General features: G+C 51.6%; 1 protein-coding gene and 3 non-coding genes across 5 annotated transcripts in view; 2 read left to right on the top strand and 2 right to left on the bottom strand.

The window, feature by feature from the left end:
• LASP1 (LIM and SH3 protein 1) overlaps nucleotides 1-17182 on the bottom strand; it is a 40888-nt gene extending 23706 nt beyond the window's left edge. The window contains exons 1-2 of one of the 2 annotated variants that reach the window (XM_069603703.1): nucleotides 16330-17182; nucleotides 9344-9438 (exon numbers count right to left, since the gene is read on the bottom strand). In XM_069603703.1, the coding sequence (XP_069459804.1) occupies nucleotides 9344-9438; nucleotides 16330-16398 (164 nt within the window). In that variant the 5' untranslated portion in view covers nucleotides 16399-17182. The remainder of the gene's footprint in view (nucleotides 1-9343; nucleotides 9439-16329) is intronic. The other variant, XM_070292544.1, reaches the window with a different exon arrangement.
• Nucleotides 17183-17271: 89 nt separating this feature from the next.
• Nucleotides 17272-17343, top strand: TRNAC-GCA (transfer RNA cysteine (anticodon GCA)). The gene has a single exon. It is a non-coding gene; the product is annotated as a tRNA-Cys (tRNA).
• Nucleotides 17344-19033: 1690 nt separating this feature from the next.
• Nucleotides 19034-19105, bottom strand: TRNAC-GCA (transfer RNA cysteine (anticodon GCA)). The gene has a single exon. It is a non-coding gene; the product is annotated as a tRNA-Cys (tRNA).
• Nucleotides 19106-21990: 2885 nt separating this feature from the next.
• Nucleotides 21991-22062, top strand: TRNAC-GCA (transfer RNA cysteine (anticodon GCA)). The gene has a single exon. It is a non-coding gene; the product is annotated as a tRNA-Cys (tRNA).
• Nucleotides 22063-25337: the final 3275 nt, after the last annotated feature.

Genomic DNA, 25337 nt, shown 5'->3' with positions numbered 1-25337 from the left:
CTGCCCCAGCATCAGGACCACAGTGCCCACCACCCACGGCTGCAGGGAGGCAAGTGTTTCTCACTCAGAATGGGCTGAACTGGGAAGATACATCAGGTCTCCACAGGAGGCCATGGCGATACTCTCTAAGAGTTTCAGATCACCCAAATAATCCATGTCTACTGCGCAGGGAGGTCAAGGGGCCAGGCACTCAGGAGAGGAGAAGATGCTGACAGGCTCAGGACAAGGCTTTCGGCTGAGACCAGAAATGGAGACCAATGAAGCAGACGAAAGGTGGGAGGGAGGCAGAGACCGAAGGGAAAAGGGACGTGCACACGCAGGGGGACTTTCTGGAAAAGGCAGTGAGGGAGAAAAAAGGCACCAGTGTTTCAAAGGGCAAACGAGGTGCAACTTAACCAGAGAGCAGCTGAGAGATCAGCTTGAGGCCAGAGAAGAAGTCACCGTGTAGATAACAACACTGTAACAACAGCTGATGTTCCCTGTGCTAAGGGTGTCCACGCCCTAATTCACCAAATTCTTAAAACCACCCTACTGTCTCCCTTTGACAGATGGGAGACAGCAGCTTGGAAAGGATAAACGGTGTGGCCAAGGCACAGGGCTAGTAAGTGGAAGCATCCAGATTTGTTCCCAAAGCATGTCTCAAGACCCAGCACCCTGAACCCAACGCTCCAATCTCCAGACACAGGCCAGACCAGAGTCCTATCCCCCAGGAGCAGGCTGGCCTGGAGGTGGCAGTAGCCAGGGCAGCCCTCAGAGCCAAGCCTGCTGGGACCTCCAGGGTCATCCAGTCCAACCCCCTCGTGTCCTCTGGAAGGTCGCGTGCTGGCACCGGGCACTTAGCTGACTTCATGATGATTTATCACATCAGTTGACTGTCTTTCTTCACTACTTCTCTGAGATGAGAGGGTTCTCAGTGTTTCTTCTTCACTGACTTATCCCAAACTCCCCAAACAGAATCTGGTGTTCAGTAAATATTTGTTGAATAAACAAATGTCCTACACTAGCTGTTGAAGCTGGGCCAGGATTAGAACTCAGGTCTCCTCCATCCCCACCCCCCCGGGTCCCCTAGAAAACTAGCTAGAGGGGCAGCCCTGAGTCACTGTGGTCTGTGTGCAGGTGTTGGTATGCGAAAGGGCTGGGGGTCCACAGAGGCCCCAGTGATTTCAGGGACAGGTGGGTGGCTTCTCCGAGCAGGAGCCAAGGGCAGGCCATTCTCAGCCCTGGCTGACCACACCTCACCTCAACTGTGACCACTGGCTGGTGCCCGACTCGCAGGCTGAGCCCAGGTAAAGAGGTGGCTCGCCCACTTCCAGCCACCCAGGTTGGCTGACGTGCTGTGAACTGGTCACCAGCAGCCCTCCTACCGCTGTGTGTTTCACCAAGCCTGGCATGTTCTCCAGCCGCCCACCCCAATCCTGAGCCAAAGCTGTCAGTAATTACACAACTTCCCTGTGTCAAGGGCAGGGATTCAGGTGCTAGAGAACTCAACTAAATGGGAGAGGAGCAGTGGCTAAAAGGAGCCCAGTCCTGCCACTGCCTTGCAGGGTGACTCTGGCAAATCTTTTCTCCCTGTGAGCTAGTTTCACCATCTTGGACCTAGAATCACAGCAAGGTGATTTCACCTGTGCCCCATTTTACCAGGCAGATCCAGGTAAAATGCCCCAACTCTTAGCCTCCACTGCCCACCTGAATCCCACCTCCCAGATCAGCCCAGCCCGTGGCTCCTTGAGCAGAGGGAAGAGCAAGAGAAGAGACTAAAAAAAACAAATACAGGTGCCTGCAGCCGGCAGCAGAAGTTTTCCATGGATGAAGGCAGGGCTAAAGCTGTAGACCCAGTCCGGGGTTTGGCCCAGCTCCATGAAGCCAGGGCCACCCACAGTGGAGAAGCTCCATGCAAAATTCCCGAGTTCCAGGGGAAAGGAGGATCTGTTCCCAGAGCACAGAAGGAGACCAGCAGGAGGAATCTAAGTTAGATCTCTAGCAGGACTGGCAAGAGATCTGAGGTCGCCTGAGGGAGGCCTTGGAGAGGACCCTCCCACCAAATCAGAGCCATTATGATAGCATCAAGGGCTGGTGGTGTCGTGAGGTGAGTGTCTATAAGTGGAGGCTCACGAGCATAGGAGGGAGGTCAGGTCCAGAAGCAGGGGGCTGGAGAAGACCTTCGGGGTGGCTCTGGCCCGGAACTTGAAGGGTCAGTTCAGAGAAGACGGTGTAATTAGCATTTGATGGGAAAGCATGTGTGGCAGGCTCAGAAAACACATATGCCCAGGAGCCAATCCGCCAACCTGCAGTTTGCCATTTGCCTGAAGGTACAGGGTTAAAATGGGAGTGCCGGGTCCAGTGGTCCAAGGTCAGCCAGACACATACACCTGACGCGCCCCCACTCTGCAATTCTGTGGCTCCTGAACGCTCTGTTATGCCTCACACACGGTGAATATATAGACAGGCCTCTGCAATGCTCATCTCCTAGACACCAAGGCCAGCAGGTCCACGTTCACACATCTACAACCCCCAGAAGGGTCTCAGGAGACCCCCCACCAGGTAGCGGGTGCCTGCATGGATGGGGTTGGCAGATATTTCATTCTCTCTTGGGAGCCATAATGACACCAAGATCTCAGTGCCCCCGCCCGGGGCCAGAACACTAATCCCATCAGAAGGGAAGGGGGGACCAGCCCGGATGTTGTCAACTCAGCTCAGTCTGGAAGGAGGAGGGGGATTTTAAACATCAGATTAAGATAGATTAAAGGGGGCTCTGGAGCCACCGATCTCTTACCCTTGCCTCCTAAACCCCAACCCCAGGTCAGAAAAAGGCAGGCAGACATAAGCATGGGCTATATTCCTCTTGCTGTCAACCCTGTCCCCTCCCCACAGCCCCCAACCCTGGCGAGACAACTCTGCCTTTCCCATCCCCTGCTCACTGCGCTTCAGGTTCCCATGGCAACCTCATCCTCAGCTCTAGGCAGCAGAGCGGTTGAGAGCAGGCAGACAGAGCGAGTCTGTGGGGGTGGGGGAAGAGACACAGACAGCCAGGGTATCCTCAACTGCAGAGGAACCCGTGAGGGCAAAACCAGGAGGCTGTGTCTGCAGGATACTTGTAGACAGTTCAGATGAGGAAGATGTGAGCCTCGGTTTGTTTTCAGGGCAGGACACAAGAAGGCCAGGGCTGTGCCCCTCCCCCACCAGCACGACCATCTTCCAAGAGGGCTACAACCGATGTGACCTCCTCCCAGAAACAATTAATTGCTGGGGATTCTACCTTTTCCTTCCCTCTCCATCTTCAGATTGAAGCTCTCCCACCCTCCCTCATTTATTCTCAGATCCCAGTCAAGATGAATGGATATATGTGTATCCCAGTGTAGACGCTAGGGCAGACAAGAGGTCCCCCACCCCAGCTAATGACCCCACTGGCACCGCAGCCCCAACAACAGACTGGGCCCACAGTGAGGGAACAAGGGGCCAGGGTGGGGAGAACTGGGCCTCCCAACCCTGGCCTGGAGTTGAGTCCAGAGCACAGCTGTTCTTTGTCCCTTCTGTGGGCCAGCCTGCACCCGGCCCCTTGTTAATCATTCCCAGTGGCAGGCCCTCTCCTGATGCCCCTCCCCACCCTCACTGGCAGTATCAGCTGCTCTGGGAAAGAGAGGCATGGAGGGAGCCCACTAGGACAGGAAGCCTGGGGGTGGAGGGTGCAGGGAAAGGGGTCTAGCATTCACGAAGGCAAGAACAGAGTTGAGCAAGATAACCAGGCGCCTGGCAGCAGCCCCGGCCTCTGGGAGAAGTTAGAGCCACATAATTGGGGGCAGGAGGAGAAGGGGGCAACAGAGGATGAGATGGCTGGATGGCATCACCAACTTGATGGACATGAGTTTGAGTGAACTCCGGGAATTGGTGATGGGCAGGGAGGCCTGGTGTGTTTCAATTCATGGGGTCCCAGAGAATTGGACACAACTGAGCAACTGAACTGAACTGAAAGTTACTTCAGGATACATTGTATCCTGTGCACATTCTCTCCTGAAGCTGGCCACAAGGCTCTGCGCTAGAAAAGGCAGGCATTAGCACTGTGCCCATTTGACAGATAAAGAAACTGAGGCTCAGTGTCAAGGACAGAGATCTGGCCCAGTGCACTCTCCCCCATTCCACACAGGTCCGGGCAGCTAAGGGCAGACTGACTTCCCTCCCCCAGGTGAACACCAGCCTACTCCTAGTTCTGGGGAAAGAAATGCTTGGTTGGGTGGGTGGAGAACTTCCTCTTTTAAAGCCAACCAGTTTCCAAGCGTGGCTATTCTAAGAGAACCGTCTGGGGTCTCTCAGCCACCCTCAGCCTGAAGCCACCTACTCCTTCTGACATTTCTAAAGCGGGTCCAGACAGTGACCCGCTGCAGGGTTGATGACATCCAGTGACCTATTCCTTCTGATATTTCTAAAGCGGATCCAGACAGTACGGGGCGCAGGAGAAGTGGGGGCTCCTCCCAGAGGACCTCTGAGTCACCTTCCTTCTTGAAGGGACTGCAGAGCTCCTGCAATGGGCTTACTGGTGACAGGGATCACTTGGAGGGCAAAGCCCTGTCCCTAGTCCCACTATCAGCTGTGTTCCAGATACAGAACAAGAATAGACCAGTATCCTGGAAGCCCAGTACCGGCTTTTGACAGGCAGCCTTGCCCCCTTTCAGCCTTGGATCCCTTCAAAAACCACAGCTTTTTGTTCAAGGAGGAACAAAAATACAGCAACAAAAGCAACAAGGAGCCTTTGGTTTCACCAAAAGGGGAAAAAAAAACAACCCACAGCCCTGACATCCTGCCTCTGGAAGGAGCTACTGATCCCCCTGCTGGGAACACTGCCCATGGGCGGTCAGGGAGGACTCCCCTCTAACACTGTTTTTCACCAGTCCCCCAGGGCTAAGGGGCCAAAATGGTGGGGATAGGAAGTAACAAGAAGGCATGTATCCAACCAGAGGAAAAAAATGAGCAGCCAAAAAGATCAAGGCTAGACAAGAAGAAGAACTGACCAGCCCTCAGGGTCGCAGATAAAACGAGAAATCAAAATCGATGATGACTCACAAACAGAAAAGATTGTGTCAAGTCAAGAAAGGCATGGAAACACTGGGTTTCAGCTTCCTCATCTATAAAATGGGCTGTTAGGAAGCAAAGATCTCTGAGGTTTCCTGAGGCCCTGACATCTGAGTGTAAGGAGCTGGAAGGTGAGAATGAGGCGGGGGCTGCCTAGAGGTTACTACGTGTGCCCCTTTGAACTACCCCCCCCACCCCACAAACATAGCACACACACCCCTTCCTACTCCCTTCTCCTGATCTCATTTTTCCCAGTTAGAGGCAGAGAACTCTGGGGAGGCGGGAAAGCCCCAGGACTCAGTCCTGGATGTGCCTGCCACTGCCCCATCCCCAGCTAACTAGACCCCAGAGATGACTTCAAACCCCACCAGCACAGGTCCCACTTCATGCTCCGAGGCCTGGGGAAAGGAGCAGGACCGCAGTCTCTTGTTCCCTAGAACCAGGGACACCTCCACCCTCCTTAGCCCCTCAGCCCACAGCTCAAGGCAACTGAAGGACAGTCCCAGAAAGATACAAGGGAGCATTCCCCCATTCTTCCCCAGCCCCTGTCCACCCCCCCACTTAACACCCCAGAAGCTGGTCCCCCAGGCCTGCAACTGCCTCAGGCTGGCAGCCTCCATTGATTCAAGGGCTCCAAGGAGGAAAAACAGGAACATTCCTCCCCACCCCTGCCCAGCCCCACCCCACCCAGCCCCACCCCGACCTCCAGGCTCCTCAATTATTTGCCTGGAGACAAGACAAAGGACCAGGTTTGTAATTGTGACCAGATCTGCCCCACTTTCAGAAAAAGTAGTTTACAAAACAAATCATCCAGGGCATAAATTGAGGGCATATATATTCCTCGAACCAATGGAACAGGCTCACCCCACCTACCTAGATGCTTCAAGAAAGAATTATACAAATGCAGACATGCTTCCTCTACCTTGCCACAGCAGTGCTGGTTGCCAATGGCCTGGGAAGTGTGAACACAAACGCGGCCTATTCAGTCCAATTCCCTGGCGCTTACCCCTGGCCCCATAGCCTGCGGCGTGTGTCTGGATATCCAGAGGCACGTGTGTGAATGCACAGCCTTGGGGGTCCACTACCACCCAGGAGGCCGGCTGTGGGCTCTGGCCTGTGTTCTCTCCCCAGCCTCACCCCAGACAAGTCTGGTGCAAACAGAAAATACAAGAGGCCTTTCTGCTGCTTTCAGTCACTTTCCAGAGCTTAAATCTCAGTCTTCAGAACTCACCAGGGAGAAACAGACAGCGTTCTTTCTCTTGCCCACCCTCCTGCAAGATCCTGGCTCAGGGACTAACCAGAGAACGCAGAGGCCCCCTTGCACACCAACTCACATATACCCTCCCTGGGTGGGCTCAACTCCCTGGCAAAGGGCCTGGGCCAGGAGGGATGATCACTTGCCCCTCTGGGTCTTGAGCAGGAAGGGCTGAAAAGCCAGGCCTGAGCGTCACACAGCAAGGCCAGGCTGGGAATTGGGGCACAGCTATAGCCTAGAAACCCCGAGACTGGGGAACCTGAATGTCACTGGTGGATGGGGTCAGAGGCAGGAAGGAAACAGGAAGGGATGAGAGTGAACACTCAGCACACTGCCTGGCACAGCACAGTTGTTCAATAAAACTGGTCTAGGGTCCAGCATCCTTGGGCAGGAATTTTGAACCACGGGATAACCAAGGCCCAGACAAGTCCAGAGTGCGCCCCAAACAAGCTGGGCCTACACCTGAGATATCCCAGAATCCCACGTCTGGCTCACTGATACAGACCAGCCACTCAGCAGACTCTGGCTTAGGGAATGTGGCTGCCTCGGGCAAGGTGCTGCCACAGCTCACATGAAACACAGCTGGGTCACAAATTCCCCAAGTCTCTGGCCCCTCATCCATTTCACAGGTAACATCCTTCCCAGGATGTTGGGTTACCCCTTCCTAGGTAACATCCCAGCTGAGTCAAAGGTCAGGGAAGAATAAGAGCTGTAAAGGCTGGGGGAACAGAGAGGGGTCAACCTGCTGCTCTGGCTGGAGGCCAGGAGAGGCAGGGGACTCTCACCTCCGGCAGGTGGGAAGCAGCATCTGGGAGGGGTGTGTCATCTTCCACCTTTCCTGGAGCCACCCCCAAGCCCTACAGGAGCTCCCCACCCCTACTGGCTGTAGCCTCTTAGAAGAGGGTAAAAAAAGTAAGCTGGGACTTTTTGGCACTAGGCTGAGAACACACAGAGAAAACAAGGACAAGCCTCTGATTTCTTTCTCCAACTCCCAGAGCTCGCTGAATTCAAGGCTACCAGAGTCTTAGGAAGAGACAGGAAGATGCCTCAGTCCCTGCTGCCCACTCAGTTTTGGGCTCCGCCAGACTCCTGTCTTGAGGGGCAGAGGCTCAGAAGCTGCCCCCAAAGGAGTCTCGTGCCCAGAAACTAGCCTGAAGTGGGCCAGCAATCAAGGGGTTAACTGCCCCAGCCTCTGGCTTTGCTGCAGCCCACCCCACTCCCCAACAGAGGGAGGAAGTGGCAGAGAATCAGGGTTTGTGAGAGCCTTTAAGAATTTGAAGAATGTCCCATTTCCCTTGGGGGGAGGATGGGAGGGGTCGGCAGGGGAAAGAGGACCAGTAGAGCTAATAGAGAAGGGGCAGCTGAAGGAGGAGCCAGGACCTAGCTGTGACCTTCTCTCTAGCCCAGGCAGTCTCCCCAGCATCCCAGTCCCTCCCAGAAGGGAGGAGGTTCATGGTGCTTCTTGGGCTTGAGATTTTATCGGTTTTCCCAGCACCTGGCACAGGTTGGCATCTAGCAGCCGGCAGGCAGTAAGTGCCTGATGCAGGCTCCAGCCAAGGAGATGAGGCTGTAGTGTGAGCAGGGAGGGGAAGACAGGAAAGGGGAGTTGTTGTTCAGTTGCTAAGTCATGTCCGCTTCCTTGTCCTTCACTAACTCCCGGAATGGGGAGACAGCAATTCAAAGGGCTTTAAGATCCCAACTCCTTTTAGACAAATCCCAAAGTTACCCTCCTATGTGAACTTCACCTGTGGAAAGGCTGAAGAATTTAATTCCAGGCTGAGATTTTTAAAAGGTAAAAAACAAAAAAAGGACTCGGACTTCCCTGGTGGTCCAGTGGCTAAGACTCTGTGCTCCCAATGCAGGGGTCTTGGGGTTCAATCCCTTGGTCAGGGGACTAGATCCCACATGCTGCAACCAAAGATCACGTGCCACAGCTAAAGATTCTGCATGCCACAACTAAGACCCAGCATAGCCAAATACATAAACATAGAAGTAGTTCCTTTATAAAGGGACTCAAGTCGGAGCCTAAATTTTTTTGAATGCTGACCTTGCTGCCTACTTAAGTGACTTGACCTTCCAAAGCCCCCCCACAGAGCAGTGAGGTTGTGAAGTCCTACAGGAGCCCAGACCTGCACGTGATCAACCCAAAGGCATTCTCTGAAACTGCATGGGATGGAACAGGGTGTCTCCCTGGGATGGGAGACCCCACCTCAATCCACTGCCCCACAGCAGGCCAGAGCAAACTCCACTGGAAAAGACATGAAGTTCTCTGCCTCCCTCAGCAGGCAGGGAAGAGGTCTGCCTAGGGTCAGGCTACGCCCTTCATGCTGCTCCCCAGTCTCAAAAAATGACAGGGGGGCCCCCCCAGAGCCCAGGGCCCAGATTGTCTGGTAGGGACAGGGCAGGGGAGAGGTGACAAGTTAGCTGCCGCCATGGAGAGAAATGTGGAAGGCGACATGGAGAACACGACCGCCAGAAACAGGACTTTTTCTCAAAAGACCACGTGGATCCCTCTCTTGCAGCAGGGTGTGGTGGAGAGAATAAGCTTGCTATATGGGGACTGAACCAGCCTCTCGCTAGTCATTCATCTTGGGAAAGCCCCTTCCCTTCCTCAAACCTCAGTTTCCTGCTCTGTAAACTGGGCGCACTAACAGTCCTGACTATCATCCCCCCGTGGTGAGGAGGACTCAACACGGCTAACACGTACGGAGCAGAGTGTGGAAGTGCTGGGCCCTGCCACCTTGTGGGTATTAGAACAGAAGGAAGCTCTGAAAGTGAAAGTGGAGTCACTCAGTCGTGTCCGACTCTCTGCGACTCCACGGACTGCAGCCCACCAGGCTCCTCTGTCCATGGGATTTTCCAGGCAAGTCTACTGGAGTGAGCTGCCATTTCCTTCTCCAGGGGATCTTCCCGACCCAGGGATGGAACCCAGGTCTCCTGCATTGCAGACAGGCGCTTTACCATCTGAGCCACCAGGGAAGCCCTCAGTGCCCGCCCAACAGCCCCTGCCCGGGGCAGACTCACGCGTTGCAGTAGGGCTTCTTCTCGTAGCCCTTGTAGTTCTTCATGTTGAGGGTCATCTTGCAGGTCTCGCAGTGGAAGCATGCTTTATGCCAGTACTGGGGGTAGAGGCAGAGGGAGGACACTGTCAGATAAGCAGGACTTAGGAAGGGGGCTCAGGCCCCAGGAAGGAGCGCTCCATCCCTGGGACCAGAAGCAGACGGAGGACACTGTCAGATAAGCAGGACTTAGGAGGGGGGCTCAGGCCCCAGGAAAGAGCGCTCCATCCCTGGGACTAGAACAGACACCCCCCCAGCAGAAGTGAGCCAAGGACATCTCAGGTCACGGGTTCCAACAGCTGATGACACCTTCCCCTGTCCCACTGGTGCTGTCAGCAGGAGAAGTGCAGACCCCAGAGTGAGTGGGGAAACCCCCCCCCGCCCCCGTGCAGCCCCGAAGTTGGCTCCACCTCCCCCAGATCACTCCCGCAGCCTGCCTGCCTGAGCAGGAGAAGCCTCATTGCTTATGCAAAGCTGCACCAGGCGTTGCTAAGAAGCCGCTGCTGCTGAACACTGAGGGGCAGCGCCTCAGCCTAGACAAGGCCTAGGGGGACAGGAGAGCCCAGCCCCCACGTACCCAGGCCTTCCCACACCACAGCAGACACACTTGGGCCTGGGCAAGGCCCAACCCCAATGTCTCCTCTTCCTGAGGGACCCCTGCCCAGAGTGTGGGTGAGTGCCCCAGGCTCTAGCTAGCACCCCCACACCACTTCCCTCCCTCCCCTCAACTGTCTCCCACACCCCAGCTCCTCTCCTGCACAGTGGGCATCACAGCCCCACCCTGGCTAGCTGGGTGACCTCGGTAAGGACCCACGCCTCTGAGCCACTTCTGTGTCTGCAGAATGGAAACCTTAATACCCATCTCTCTTGGGACTGTTGAGGTTTAAATGAAAAATCACCTATAAAACCCTCAGCACAGCACCTGGCACCTCTAAGTACTCAAATATCAGGTGCTGGGTGCAGCAGGGGTGACCCTCAGCTGAGGCGGCTGGGCAGGAGGTGTGTGAGTGCTGGGGTGCAGGTGGGGCTCTATGGGGTCCAAGCACAGCTAGAAGACCTGTGAGTGAGACTGAGTGATCAGGAACCCCCCAGCAGAGGCCAGGGGCCCAGAACAGAGCGAGGATCAGTCCAGGGCCTCCAAGGGAGGGGGACAGGGTCAAAGACCACAAGGGCAGGGGAACTGATGCAACAGAGGTGACCCTATCCCGAGAAACGCTCAAGCTTGAGAAAACCCAGGCAGAGGAGAGACTCGCCCCTGGCACCTGGCAGCCCGGGACAAGGCCCCGGGGTTAGCACCTACCAGCAGCCCAGCTTCCAGGGCCCCAGAATCCGGGCTGTCGGGGCGACCCAGCTGGCCTTTCCCTGCCCTCTTTCCCAGCAAGCCAAAGGACATCCTCCTGATTCCTCAGAGAAAGAGGCAGAAGCCAGGGAAGGGCACAGGAAGGCTTTCGAGGTACCCAGCAAATGCCTGGTTTTTGGCCACCTATCAAGAAATTCCCCTGAGGCAGTGCTTTTCAGACGTATTTCCCAGCCAAGAGGTGCTTCTGGGCCACTTGGGAGAAAGAGATCGAAAAAAAGGTTAAGAGGTTGGGATACCACCTCCCTCACCCTGGCCGTGTTGACCAGAGCCCACAGGGTAATTGTGTGTGGGGGTGGCGGGGGGAGGAGTAATCACCTTCTAATAGGGTACTTTTCCTATCAAGGAGACCCAAAGGCCTCTTTAGGAGTGGAATAATGACCAAAGGAACAGGAGAACCCCTCTTTGGGAAGAAGGCCAGAGGAAGTCTGGAAGCAAAGAGGAGGCCAGTGAAGCTGGGCTTCCAAGCCAACCTGGGCCAATCCCACAGCCCTGCCTGATGCCTCTCAGTGCGAAACCCCAGTGCAGACAGCCCACTGGAAACCTAGAACAGAGTGGTCCCTGCCCCCCACCAGCCCCAAAGTGAAAGCCCCTCTCCCTCCCGCAATGCCTGGGAGGCGCTGGCAGAACGCCCCAGCCCTGCCACCACCGAGTCTGCTGGCCTCTGCCTGCTTAGCCGCACATGCCCCTGCCTGGGCCCCCGCCTCCCCCCACCCCCGCAGGGGCCTGCCAGGAAAAACATTCTCTGGAATCCAGACCATGACCCACTTTCACACACACATAGGCAGGAATCCGCACTGTCCTGGGCCTGGGAACCTCCAGAGGTGCCCCCTGATTGACCTGGGGGAGACCAAGGGAGAGACACAGACACGTCCACCCTAGCTCACAGCCAGGTACCCACCCTGGAGCCAACCCCCTTGCGGCTGAGTATACTGACCAGGCTAGGGTACAAGGCCAGCAGCCAATTTAGGGGTTCTACAAAATACCCCCTGCAGCCAGCTACCACTGGAAGGAAGGGGAGCCCCATACAAGGGAACAGTGCCCATTTCTATCTCTAGCTCTTCCCCACCTCACCTCCAGACACCCCCTGCTCTCAGCTAGACACGTTAGAGGCTAGGGAGTGGTCATCTGTTCTCTTACAGGGGGTCCAGGAACAGAATAATGAAAAGGAGGGGACTGAATGCCTTCAGGGTAACTACAGAACTCTGTCTATGCATCTGTAAAGAGTGGAACTAAAACCCCGGTCCGTGGAGGGGGTTCCATGCTGGGAGGAGGTGACACAGCCTCACTTCCCGCCCCTCTCTGGAGGAGGGCACCAAGAAAGGTTCAAGAAAATCAGCAGCTTCCACCACTGTGTCCTTTTGGAGACAGGAGAGTGAGGGGAATGAGGGGCAGAAAATGGCAAGTCATTCAATAGCCCCTGTGGGCCAGGCAGACCCAAGGAAACCCCAAATGAAAAGACACCCATCCCTGTCTCAGTCAGGTCTGGTAATGGACACAGTCAGGGAAACATGTCAGTAACACCCCACAGTGACCCTCTGTCTGCCTCTTCTCCCTGCCCCAGGAGCCGTGCCGCAGAGCAGGAGTCCCCTCTTTCTTACAGGCCACAGGTAAGGTTTCAGAGCAGCATTCCTGGGACTCAGGGAGCAGTTACTTCTAAACATGCAACTTGAATCCTCCCCACTGCCCTGGAAGTCCACGACTTCCCTGTTCACCAAAACCTAGTTCTCTGGTGCCCGTTAGGAGCCTCTCAGCCCATGTCCCAGGCTCCAGCATCAGCCTCCACTCTCCCTGGCCTGGAGCTCCAAAGCTGCAACCCACTCCACAGAAAGGCAAACTGAGGCTGCTGGGGGCAGAAGCAAGATGCCCTGCACTCGGGTGAGGTTGGGGGTCAGCCTTTTCTCTCCAGAGTCACCGTAGAGGCTGGGGGAGAAGCTGCTCACAGCTCTGGGGGTGGGGGATGTGGTGAACTCCAGGTCGCTGTGCCTGCGGCCTGGGATCTTGCCCACTCCACCCTCTCCACCCAGGCGCCCTATGACTCAGGGCTAGAGAATGAGACCTCTCCCTCCCTTCCTGTCACCCAGGGTTACAGTTTCTCACTCCTCCAAGGGCAACGGTAGCCCCACCCTGGCCTACCCAGGCCCGGTCACCAGCCTAGCTCAGCTGGCCACCTGGGAGGCTGGCTTAAAGGCAGAGACCATGGCTGCACCTCCCCAGATTCCCAGGGAGTATTATTCCTGGTTCAAGAGCTCAGGCCTTGGGCATTCCACAGGCCAGGGTCAGGAAGAGGAGGGCCCACTAAACACATTAGGGAGATAGTGTAAATTAAAGTACTTTTTTGCAAACATAACAGGCAGAAGAGCTGAGCACCAAGAACTTTAGAGCTGAATTCCAGCTCAGGCTGTGGGGAGTGAACCGCATGACCTGTCTGGGCCTCTGCCTACGGGGGTCATAATTTACAGGAGCCGTCGCATCTGCTCTGTGAGGCTCCTGGAAAGACTCAGCCTGGCACATTCCAAGGAGTCTATGCAGGGACGGTCATGGGATGACTGTAGGGTGCTCTTAGCTAGGAAACGAGTCACCAAGGCTACAGGCCTTTTCCCCTCTTCTGGGTCCCGTTTCCTTCTACCTTGCTGCCACCTGGGGGGTGAGGGGAAGAGGGGAGGGTACTTCAGACAACCAGAGGCAGAGAGCCCTCCCAATAGGGGAGTCCAGGGGACTCAGCCCACCAATCCTCTACCCTCCTCAATGCCTCCATCTGTATTCAGGAGCTCGGCAAAAGCAAGCCAGGCCAAGGGGACACAGCGAGTCCCCACGTTAGTGCCTCCCAGTGTGATCTAGGACCAAACTCCCGTCTGTCAAAAGGTAGAGGACACTGTGAGACGCAGCCTCTCTCCCTCCGCAGAGGCCCTGCAGCAGCCAAGAGGGCCCCGTACCACGTAGGTGCTTAATGTTCATTGAATGAATGAGCGAGCGACATCACCCTGTTTCTTCCCCAACTCTAATCCCATAAGTTGGGGAAACAAATCTCGACCTCAAACACCGTGGCGAGCCATACACATTTATTCAGCATGAGGACACGCTGGGTAATGCAGGTGGACGGTAGGGTAGCCATCAGAGGTGATGTGGCTTTTACTCACCTAAGCCTTTGGGAGATAAAGCTCAAGGAGGAGGAAAGGCTAACACCAAGAATGTAGCTTGTGCTCTGGGTCATGTCGGGTCCTAGGGAAATTGCAGTGAAACAGGTGAGTCTAATTTGACTCTCTCCTGTTGTAAATGGGTTGTCTTGGGAAGCTGGTTAGCAATTGTGTCTATGGGACTGAACATCCGTCCTCAGGCGTCAGGTCCCCATTCCAAGTGCCTGCCCTTACTGCCTGGAGGGCGGTGGGAGGAACCAGTCTAATACCTGGATATTCCAGGCCTCCTGCTCAGTGCAGGGGTGACATCTCCCCAGGGAAACCTCCTGTAGGAAGAGAGAGGAACCGCCAACTCTCACTTCCCAGGGTGCCCACCACCTGAATGTCCTCTTCCAGAGAGGGGAAGAAAACAGATGGGGAGGGCGCCTTAAAGGGGCTGCACCCTCCCCTCAGACACCAAAGGTCTTTACAGGGAAAGCCAGGTATGGGGCTGGACAGAGTACCCCAGAAAAGAAGAGGGCGCACAGCCTATACCACATCCCCTTCCGGGCACTGTGACAGGCACTCGGGTGCACTTCCCCACCTTCAAGGAAATGACATCATCACACCCATCTGATAGACTGTGAACACTGAGGCCTGGAGCCATTCACAGAGCTGGTGGTGAGCGGACCTGGAACTAGGAGCAAGTGTTCCAACGCCCAGGCTAGTGTCCTTCCAGCAGACACTGCTTCCGCCTTATGTGGGTGGAAAGTGGCCATTGCCTCTACCCAGTTCATGACTGTGCAGAAGGGGAGCACAAGGAACTCAAGACGCAGAGGCCAAAATCCCTCCCACCAGGGAAGAGCAGAAACACCAGTGTGCAAGGCCAGAGAGCTCTCAGCTCCTGCCCCCAGGCTCAAGTCCTGCCCTCCCGCATGGTCTTTGGGAAGGTCAGCACCCACATTCACTGCACCATAACATGGCCTTTCTCTCCTCCTGCCCAGCCAGGCCCGGGAGAGAAGACTGAAACAGCAGCGGCCCCGCATGACCCGTTCCTCCAAGAGCAGTATCAAAATGATCTCAGAACCATGGAACCCCACCCCATCACCCTGACTCAGAGGCCAAAGGTTACTGAGGAAGCTCCAACCCTAAGGAGGGGAAAGACAAAAGAATCCAAGGAACGACCCTTTCCCCCCTCACAAAAAATATCTGACTCCAGGTGGGCACTGCACCCTCTTCCATCCCATGGGCCCCCAACCCCTGGCCAGTCCAGATGGGAAAGAGGGAATGTGTGGACAGGGGGGCAGCTTTAGGAGGTGAATGAAAGGCATGATGAAGAAGGGGACAAAATCCTAGAGGCCTCTCCTCCAGACCGAGGAGGGAATGAGAGGGAAGATGGATTGCCTTAGGATCTTAGATTAAAAGAGGTCCGGATCCTACCCCAAACTGCAGGAAATACCCAGTTCCACTCTCCGCCCCCCTTCAAAAAGTATAATGGCAACCAGATGAACAAGTCCAGCATGATGGGGGTGGGGGGGGAGGAAGACGCCTAAGGGCCCCCAGGGGACAGTGAATTTCCAGAAGGCCACCTTCCCTTTCCCCCAACATCTCCCCCCTTTTCTTGGCTCCCCCTGAACTCAGCCAACCCCACCCTCCATTGGGGAAACCTGCTCTGAAAAGTTAGCTCTTTGTTCTACAGGGTGGACTCAGCCTCTGAACACAATTTCGGGAGATCCCAGTGAAGCAACCCCCCACCACCCTACTCCAGCAAGCGACCCCGCCCGGGTCCGGCTGGGCGGACCAACGCTGGGAGTTGGCTTCTAATTTGAGGTGGGGGCTGGGAAGCTATGGAGGACTCAGGCTAGCCCATTAACCGCTGAACCACCAAGAGGGCTGCAGGTCGTCCGAAAAACGGGCTCTCTCAATGGGGCTCGGGTCCTTATCCGAAGGCCAGTTCACCAGACGCAACACTTGCCCGCTGACGGCCCCCACCCTCCAGTCTCCAAGCCAGGAAGCCGGGCCAGTAGCCGCCGGAGCGGACCGCTTAGCAGGGGCCCCAACCTCTGCCCCGCCCCCCCGCCGCCCCCTCCCCCAGCGCCCAGCGCTTCCGCCTACTTGGCGCTCGGCGAGGCGGGGAGAGGGAGCGGCCGTCTGCTCTCACTCTCCCGGCCCTAGGGGGCGGGACTGCACCCCTAACCTTCCCTCACTCCCCCCACCCCCACTCCGGGGCCCGGCTTCTCCACCCCCGGGCCCCGAGCCCACTCCTCTCCAGTAGTGGCTGCCCGCCACGCGTGGACTCCTTTCCTCGCCCCAGATCTCCTGGTTTCCAGACTGGGGTCCGTCCCTCACGCCCCATGACACCACCCACCTTTCCTCCTCCAGGGATCGCGGTAACGGGGCGGCAGAGACCCAGCCCCGCTCTCCTCCGATCTGGAGCTCGGGGATTGCAAAGACGCGTCTCCCAGTCCCGAGTCTCACCTTATCCAGACAGTTCACCTTCTCCGTGGGGTACACGATCTTGCTGCACCGAGCGCAGTTAGGATTCATGGCTCCGGGAAAGGCTGGGGCGAGGACGCCCGAGCTCGCGCGCGTTCTCTTTCCCCGGAGCGAGCTGGCGGGAGACGGCCGCGGCCTCAACTGCACAGGCGACTGCGACGGCTGCTTGAGCTAGGGAACTGGCCTCCGCCCCCGCCCTCCTTCCCCTAATAAACACAGCGGGGAGGAGGGGCTGTACCGGGGCGGGGACGCGCCGCGGGCGCGGGCAGGGGCGCGCGCGGCGAGGCGCGCTCTCCAGGCTACGTGGGACTGCGTGGGGGCGGGTTCCAGGGAGGACCGCGCGCCCAGCGGTACGCGCCTAGGTGAGCTCGCAAGCAGAAAGGGCCCTGGAATGCGCCCGGAGGCCAGGCGCCAACAGGCGACCTTGCCCAGGGCTCTTCCGCCGCTGGAGGCGGGGCGGGGGCGATCCGGTGGCACATCTGGGCACCTGGGCTGCAGGGTCGGCGAGCCCCTCGCAACCGCCTAGGGTGGGGTTCGAACCCACTCGAACACCCAACCAGATTCGTCAGGTTTGGGGACTTCCTTTGTACCCGTAGGTACCTGGCGAGAAATCCGCGGATCTACGGGAACCCCCCCTGCCCCGCCCCTAAGATGTTAGCCATGCCCTGCAACATCCTCTCCCACAATTTGTAAGGCGGAACCCGTCCCTCCCTGCAGGACTCAGTCCCTCGCAGACCGGGTTAATTCTTGCGTCCCCGCGCCTCTGCCGTGCAGCTTTCCCGTAGTTCCCCGAATCCAGCGAGCTTCTGCTTTGCGCTCGATCCCTTTTTCTCTTGCGTTTCTTTCTCCTTACCTACCCTTACTGGTCACCTTTAGCAGTGTCTTAACACCCAAAAGAGCCGCATCCAAGCCAAGGCGCGGCGTGGGGGTATAGCTCAGTGGTAGAGCATTTGACTGCAGATCAAGAGGTCCCTGGTTCAAATCCGGGTGCCCCCTCGGCGGTTTTTTCCTAATTTTTGTCTAGTATAATTATTTCCTTTTTGATTCATATTTTAACCTCGGGTCCTAGGTTAGAGAAATAGAGAAAAGCTATTTTAAAATTCCTTCCTCATTCTCCAACCTTAACGGAAGGCTTTCGGTTTTACTTCGTACTCAGCAGCAGGAGGGGGTGGGTACAGGCACAAATCATGTACAAAAACTTCAGGTCCCCACGACCCATGCGGGAGGTACCGGGATTTCTGCGGCAGCCGCAGTCGTGTAAGGCGGTTCCAGGCGCTGGTTCAGGAGGCAAGACTCCCCCAACTTGGTGTTTCATTTTGGGTTGGGGTGGGTCTGGAGAAGAAAAGCCACAGACACAGATTTTCTCCAACTTCAACTTTCTTTATTACCGGTGACAAGCGCGTGCCCGAAGCACCTTTCCTTATTGCTCATAACACCAGCACAGTGAAAGCAGTTTGAGAATGTGGAAATGGTCAATGCCGACCCAAAATCTCATTTTAATTTACAAAAATAAAGTTATGTCCTGATATAAACTGATATAAACTAATGTTCTCAAACTTGAGTGTGTGTCAGAATTAAATAGGGAGCTCCTTAAAACACTAACCCCCCCACCCCCACCCCCACCCCCACCCCCCCGCAACTACCAGTTTCTGATACTCTTGGCCTGGAGTGGGACCCCAAGAATTTGCATTCTTAAATTCCCAGGGGGTGTTGATGCTGCTAGACCACACTTTGAGAACCACTGAGCAAATAATACAACGCCATTAAGCTTCATAACCTAAAGATGGGGACAGATAACTGTCCACTGCATGACTGGCTGTTATCACTGTTGGGTCCAAGGAAAAAGATCAGAGAGCAAGACCGACCCTCTCGACTAGGTTTTGCCCAAAAAAAGGAAAAAGAAAGGATAGTGGGAGAGGCATGCTTCTTGAGTCAGGGGGAATTTGTGGTATTTTAAACTTGGAATTTGGTTGTGTCATCCCTCAGGGCCCCAGGGGAATACTACTTGAATATTTTTTTCCCCACGGCTCCCCTTACTGTCTGGAGAAGAAAGTGGCAATCCACTCCAGTATTCTTGCCTGGGAAATCCCAGAGGCTGAGGAGCAATGCTTGGGGTGGCAAACAGTGGGACCCGACTGAGCATGCATCACTGTGAGACAAGTCGTGAAGCTGGACGTGGTGATTAAGCAGAGCTGCTGTGCAGGTCAAAGCTCAGAGGTGAGAAATAGCTAATTTTTCACCCCATTCTTGGACACTAGGCCTCAAACTCCACCTGTAGGTTTATCAGGCCAAAACCCTGCCTTTGAGCTAATATAAAGAAGGTGAAAGCCGTCCACTTTTCATCTTAAATCTGTGCCGTGACTTCGCCACTACTATGAACTAGGCAAAATAATATTGCCCTGCCCAGGCATTCCATTTCTTCCCCTCCAAAGAAACTATGATTAACATTAAACCAGTAAGTCCTAAAGAATCTCAAACTGGAAAGGTATCAGCCTTCTTTCTACCTACCGAGAGTACAGGTGAGTGGGCTTCTTGCCAGTGAGTCGCGGTGGAGTCATTCCTGTGTGACTCTTAGGGCATCTCTCTGGTTAAGAGTATTTTCTGAGAATCTCCAGAAAGTTTTGGATTCAGAACATACCTCTGACTTTGTGTTAACTTGTGACTGTGAAAAATGGAAAATCAGGGAAGGGGGCACCCGGATTTGAACCGGGGACCTCTTGATCTGCAGTCAAATGCTCTACCACTGAGCTATACCCCCTCTGCTGGCAGTATTCTGGTAAATGCTTTTTACATCCATTCTAGACTTTTTTTTTCCCCTGAAAATTCTTTTCCCAAAATCAGTTCCTTCTTGCTACAAGATATTGAATAGTAATAATGAGGAACAACATTAAAAGACCTAGTAAAAACATGGAATTTTGAAAATATGTGAACTTTTGTCTTTTCTAAGTTCAATTCTTTATCCACAATCCCAGTCATCTCTTCACCCTAAGAAGTCAGAGAAGAGCTTCTTGCAAAACTGAGTAAGGCATCCTTTCTCCCAGTCTCTCTAAAAAGAATGCAAGCACCAGCTGAACAGACATGTCCACTGAGAGACTTTCCCTGCCTATGTTCTCTAGTGGTCCCCTTCTATTTTTAGGAAACAACTACTTTGTGCCCCATTGTAGGTACAGAGCATACTTTCAATAGAGAGGTACAAAGGTTCTCATTCTCACTGACTTTAAAATCAAATGGAGACAGAATAGAAACAAGTGCACAAATGAATAAATGAATAAGGAAAATGACTAAAATAAAAGACAAGATATGTGTTAGGGAGGTACGAGTGGGTATTTCAAGACGCATAGTTAGGGAAGAGTTTTCTTCATAGGTGATTTTGGAGTTGAGATGTAGATGACATGAAAGAGACAGCTATTTGCCCATCTGTTGGGAGTGGGAATTCCAGTTAAATTGGCTGCTGCTTTGGTCGTAGGGATGAAACTATAATTCTAAAAGGTGCATGCACCCCTACGTTCATAGCAGCACTATTCACAATAGCCAAGACATGGGAACAACCTAAATATCCATTGACTGGATAAAGAAGATGTGATACATATATACAATGGAATACTAAGCAGTCATAAAAAAAAGAATGAAATAATTCCCTTTGCAACACTGTGGCTGGACCTAGAGATTATCATACCAAGAAAGGTCAGAAAGAGAAAGACAAGTACCATATAATATTACTTATTTGTGGAATCTAAAATATGACACAAATGAATGTATCCAGGAAACAGAAACAGACTCACAGACATAGAGAACAGGCTCGCGGTTGCCATGGGGCTGGGGAGGGATGGCTTGTGAGTTTGGGATTAGCAGATGCAGACTATTACATAGAGAATGAATAAAGAATAAAGCCCTACTGTATAGCACAGGCAACTGTATTCAGTATCCTATAATAAACCATAATGGAAAACTATAAAATATATGTATAAATATATATAGCTGAATCACTTTGCTGTATACCTGAAACTAACACAACATTGTAAATTAACTATGAGTTTTGTGCATGTTAGTCACTCAGTGGTGTCCGATTCTGAGACCCCACAGACTGTAGCCAACCAGGCTTCTCTGCCCATGGAATTTAATAAAAAATTTTTAAAAAAGAATGACTCTTCTTTTTTGACTTCACTATCTTGGTGCATGTGATTTCCTGAGATAAAGAACACTGAGAAAGCAGTAAATTTACAAAAAAAAAAAAAATCCTCAAGAGTGTCTTTTCAAAACTCTGAAACGAAGGTAATCAAGTACAGCCCCCTAGCCTCGTAGACTTCACGTTCTCGTATAAGGTCAATATGCTAAGTCTGAGGTGCCCAACAGACATTTAAGAGAAGATTTTAAGTATGCAGCTGGAGATCCAGTTATTTCTGAAGTTCAGAAACATGTCTGGATTTGAAATGTGATGTGAAGAGCTGTCAGTATATAGCTGGTAGCTGGTGAAAAATCAATCCCAGAAGTGTGCTCGATTCGACTCATACCGGCTTGTGAGAACCAATTGTTAAATTTTGCAGAATTTTTAAAGCCAGTTGATTTCACTTGAAATTAGCAGATGGACGTTTTTACGCTATGAGAATTGGCAAATCCTACAAATCAGGTCCTGGGGAGCCAGTTATTAGCCTTTTATCAGCACAACCCTACTTCTGACTGGTTCTGATGTTCTCCAGAAAGGAAGAGGCCAGCATTCTCTGAGGAGGAAATATACGATGCAGAAGGTTTGAGAATGGAGAACGTGTGTGAAAGAATCATTTTAGAGACTGAGAAAGTGAATCTAGTCAGTCAGTGGTGGAGGAGTAATAGACACAGAGCCTGTTTCAGGTTGGCAGAGTGGTTCAGACTTCCCAGTGCTCCTCTAACACTAGTGAATTTGAGTTTAATGAGGTTTGGCTGATAGATACCACTAGGGTTTGTAGTGAATCAGGCACTCTGCCAACTACTGAAGAATACAAAAAGGAAAGCAATGTGATCCTACCCTCCAGGAACTTAGTCTATTGGAGAAACAAGATATAGACGCCAAGGGGGAAAAATTCCTGACAGTCGAGAAAGTAAATGTAGAGTGCAACAGAACTGTGAGGAAAGTTTGTTGAAGTCAAAGACTTTCTTAATATTTGGTAGTGAAAAAGAAAAACTGGACAGGGGATCATAGCTAAAGGGAGGATTTTCCAACCTAGGGGAAATCTATTGATGTTGGAAGGAGCAAAGCGAGTGGAAGAGACTCAAGATGCTGGAGATACCTTGGGAAAGGCAAGGGAAGCACTTCCTTTCGTGCGCAAAGCATAGGCTGGGGATTACAGTACAACTTGGGATGCAGTCAGGGAGGATAGAAATTAGACTTAAAGAATTCCCAGATGTCAGAGGTATAAGAGGTTGTAATTGTTGGAGGAGAGAAATCCCATCGCACACCCCACAGTGTGTCTGGCCGGACTGGACTTCATCCTTCCATCCTTCCCTCTTACCATTTGGGTCCGGATTGCTTTTTCTCTTGGTCCTTAAGCATCAACCTCGGAAACTTGAAAGAGTTAGTCATACATGTCAAACTATTGTTAATCACCAAGGCAACGTCTGCTCCCATAAACACTACAAATAAACTGTAATCTTCTTTTCACCAGCAGAGGGGGTATAGCTCAGGGGTAGAGCATTTGACTGCAGATCAAGAGGTCCCCGGTTCAAATCCGGGTGCCCCCTTGTGGTCTCACTTTTAACCCTTATCCACCTCAACATGATAAGTAGCAAATATTTGGTCATTTGTAAGTGTTTTCTGGGAATACAGAAATTGGTCAACTACAGGTATCTGGATTTCACATTCTAAAAAGGTCAACACCTAAATAAAGGAATTTCCGGTCTACCCAACAGGTTCCAGTCTGTGTTTGGAAGTTGAATTCTTCAATGTCTGCCTGTGAGACCCTTTCCACATAAGGAAAAAGAATTTACTTCGCACTTCCTTACCTGTTTCATTCTTGTCCATTCATGCATGCAGCTTTCCAGAGGCTGCATGATGTCACAACAGACTAAATGTGGAAACATGAAAATCCAGATGTCTTTCATTTAGCCAGATATCAAAGAAATTTCTAAAGGAATGAAAGTGAAGCCGCTCCTCTCATTATTTTTAAAATTTAAGTACAATTGTTTTTAAGCATACGTATTTTCTCAACATTCAAATAAATGAAAAGCATAGCATCCGATGGCAAATGCTTCATGGCAAATAGATGGGGGAACAATGGAAACAGTGACAGACTATTTTCTTGGGCTCCAAAATCACTGCAGATGGTGACTGCAGCCATGAAATTAAAAGACGCTTGCTCCTTGGAAGAAAAACTGTGACAAACCTAGACAGCATGTTCAAAAGCAGAGACATTACTCTTCCAACACAGGTCTGTCTAGTCAAAGCTGTGGTTTTCCAGTAGTCATGTATGGATGTGAGAGTTGGACTGTGAGGAAAGTTGAGCACCGAAGAATTGATGCTTTTGAACTGTGGTGTTGGACTCTCTTGAGAGTCCCATGGACTGCAAGGAGATCCAACCAGTCCATTCTAAAGGAGGTCAGTCCTGAATATTTGTTGGAAGGACTGATGCTGAAGCTGAAGCTACAAATATTTTGGCCACCTGACTCATTGGAAAAGACCCTGATGCTGGGAAAGACTGAAGGCAGGAGGAGAAGGGGATGACAGAGGATGAGATGCTTGGATGGTATCACAGACGAGATGGACATGAGTTTGAGTAGGCTCCAGGAGTTGGTGATGGACAGGGAAGCCTGGCATGCTGCAGTCCATGGGACTGCAAAGAATCAGACATGACTAAACGACTGAACTTAACTGATTTTAACAGGTAATGGATCATCTTAAATATTTCACAATTTAAATTTCTAATCTGGTGACTCTCAGTAGATAGATATAACTATACAAACTAAACCTTTTTGGAGTCCTCAATAATTTAAGAATGTAAAGGATATTCAGATGAAAATATTTGAGAATCAATGCTCTAAGTAACCAACCAAGACAACTAATATAGGCAGAAAAGCTAATTTTCTGGAAAAATTGATTTTGGTTTTGGGTGTGTTAGTCTGAAGTGCCTGTGGAGGGGTCCCTATCACGGTTTCCATATATTAGCTAGAGCTAAGTAGAAATGTCTTAGGCTGAGATACAGAATTGGGAGTTATCAGCTTATTAATAGTAATGGAAGGTATTGGGTGGTGTGATCACTCAGAGAAATATACTGAGAAGGGGCAATGAGTAAGGAGAGAGCAATATAGCATAGTGGCTTAGAGCCTATACTTTGGAATCAGTCAGATTCAGGATACCATTCCATCTCTACCTTTCATGATTTGTTTGATCTTGGACAAAAAACACTTAAGCTTTCTATTTCCTAGTTTCCTCATCTGTAAAATGAGATTAATAATACCTAAGTCACAGGGTTGTAGGGAGGATTCAAGAAGTCACATTCCCATAAAATGGTTAACTCAATGATTAGTATGTAAGAACACTCCATATATAGTAACTTCTATTATTACTAGCATCTTGGAAACTGTAGGTGAAGAGGGTTAAGAAGATGGGACTGGTCCCAGTGTGCAACAATGTGAGGTTAAGTAAGATAAAGACTGAGGAGTTTCCTTGGATTGCAGAAAGAGTAGGTTACGGTGGACTTTCTAGTATAATTTATCAGTATACATAATTTCTAGTATAATTTCAGTCATGTAGTGAGGAAATAAACTCGATGACAGGGGTTCAAGGAATGTGCGCGCCCAGGAAGTAAAGAAATAAGACAGATCATTTCGCAGCTCTGATTTTCATGGACCAATGAAACTACTCCAGAGATGGCAGTGTTGAGATGGCGAAAAGTTGACATAGGCTTTAAAGGAACATTTTTAACAACAAAAAAGATGAAGCACGATGATCTTTTAAATTGAGTAAATGTAGCTTTGTGAGAAACACAGTATTTTCCAAATATTTCTAATTTTGTCATAGAAGAACAAAAATTCCTTCATGCCAGGATGCTGACATATGGAAACCACTGAGGTAGACTTCATTTGTTCAGCAATCATCTGCCACGTATTTATTGAGTCAGGCCCTATGCTGAATGCTGGGGATATACTGTTGAACAACAATAACAAAGAAACATGAATTCAGCTTTTACTGGAACATATAGGCTAACTGTGGGGGCGGGAAGTCATTCAGCAAAGTCATGAAATACATATTTAAGAACTGAAATAAATACTATGATGGGAAAATACCTTTTAAGAGAAGTCAAAGTAAAATTTCTCTAAGAAAAAGATATTTAAGCTGAGATCTGTAAAAATCAATAGATGTAAAAATGAAACACTTTACATCGTATAAAAATACACAATGAGGGTAGTCAGGCTAGAGTATGCCAAGCACATGGCTATTCAGGAGCATATATGGTATCTGGAACAAAAAGGCCAACTCTGCAGAGCCAGAGGGAACATGGTGCAAGATGAGGTTAAGAGGCAGGACAATGCTAGATCAGGGCCCAGTAGGCCATGATATGGATTTTAACTTTCATTCTGAGAGTACAGAAACCATTGGAGAATTTTCAGGAGAGTGACATAGTAATATTTACATTTCTGAAAAATTATTTCTGGCCATTATATGAAGACTGAGTGGACGGATGAGGGAGAAATAGAGGCCAAGAGACCTATTATGGAGCTTCAGAAGTAGTTTAGGCAAGAGATGGAGGTGGCTTGGACCAGAATGTTAGTAGAGGAGATAGAAGTGGATAGACTTGAGAGACACTGAGAAGGCTGACTGAAAAAACTTGGGCAGGAATCCCAGAGGCACACCTAGATGGATGGTGGTTCCATTTATCAAGAGAGACAAAAATGATAATGAAATCATATATTCAGAAACACATGGAATTCGGCTAAGTGGAGAGAGAGAGAAACTGGTAGCTAGAGAAATTGGCAGGAGCAAGTGAAGGATTTAAGAGTGAGCAGGACGATTTATAAAT

This window comes from Ovis canadensis, chromosome 11 (assembly GCF_042477335.2).
Source record: "Ovis canadensis isolate MfBH-ARS-UI-01 breed Bighorn chromosome 11, ARS-UI_OviCan_v2, whole genome shotgun sequence".
Lineage (NCBI taxonomy): Eukaryota > Metazoa > Chordata > Mammalia > Artiodactyla > Bovidae > Ovis > Ovis canadensis.
This window is presented reverse-complemented; position numbering and strand designations above follow the sequence as displayed.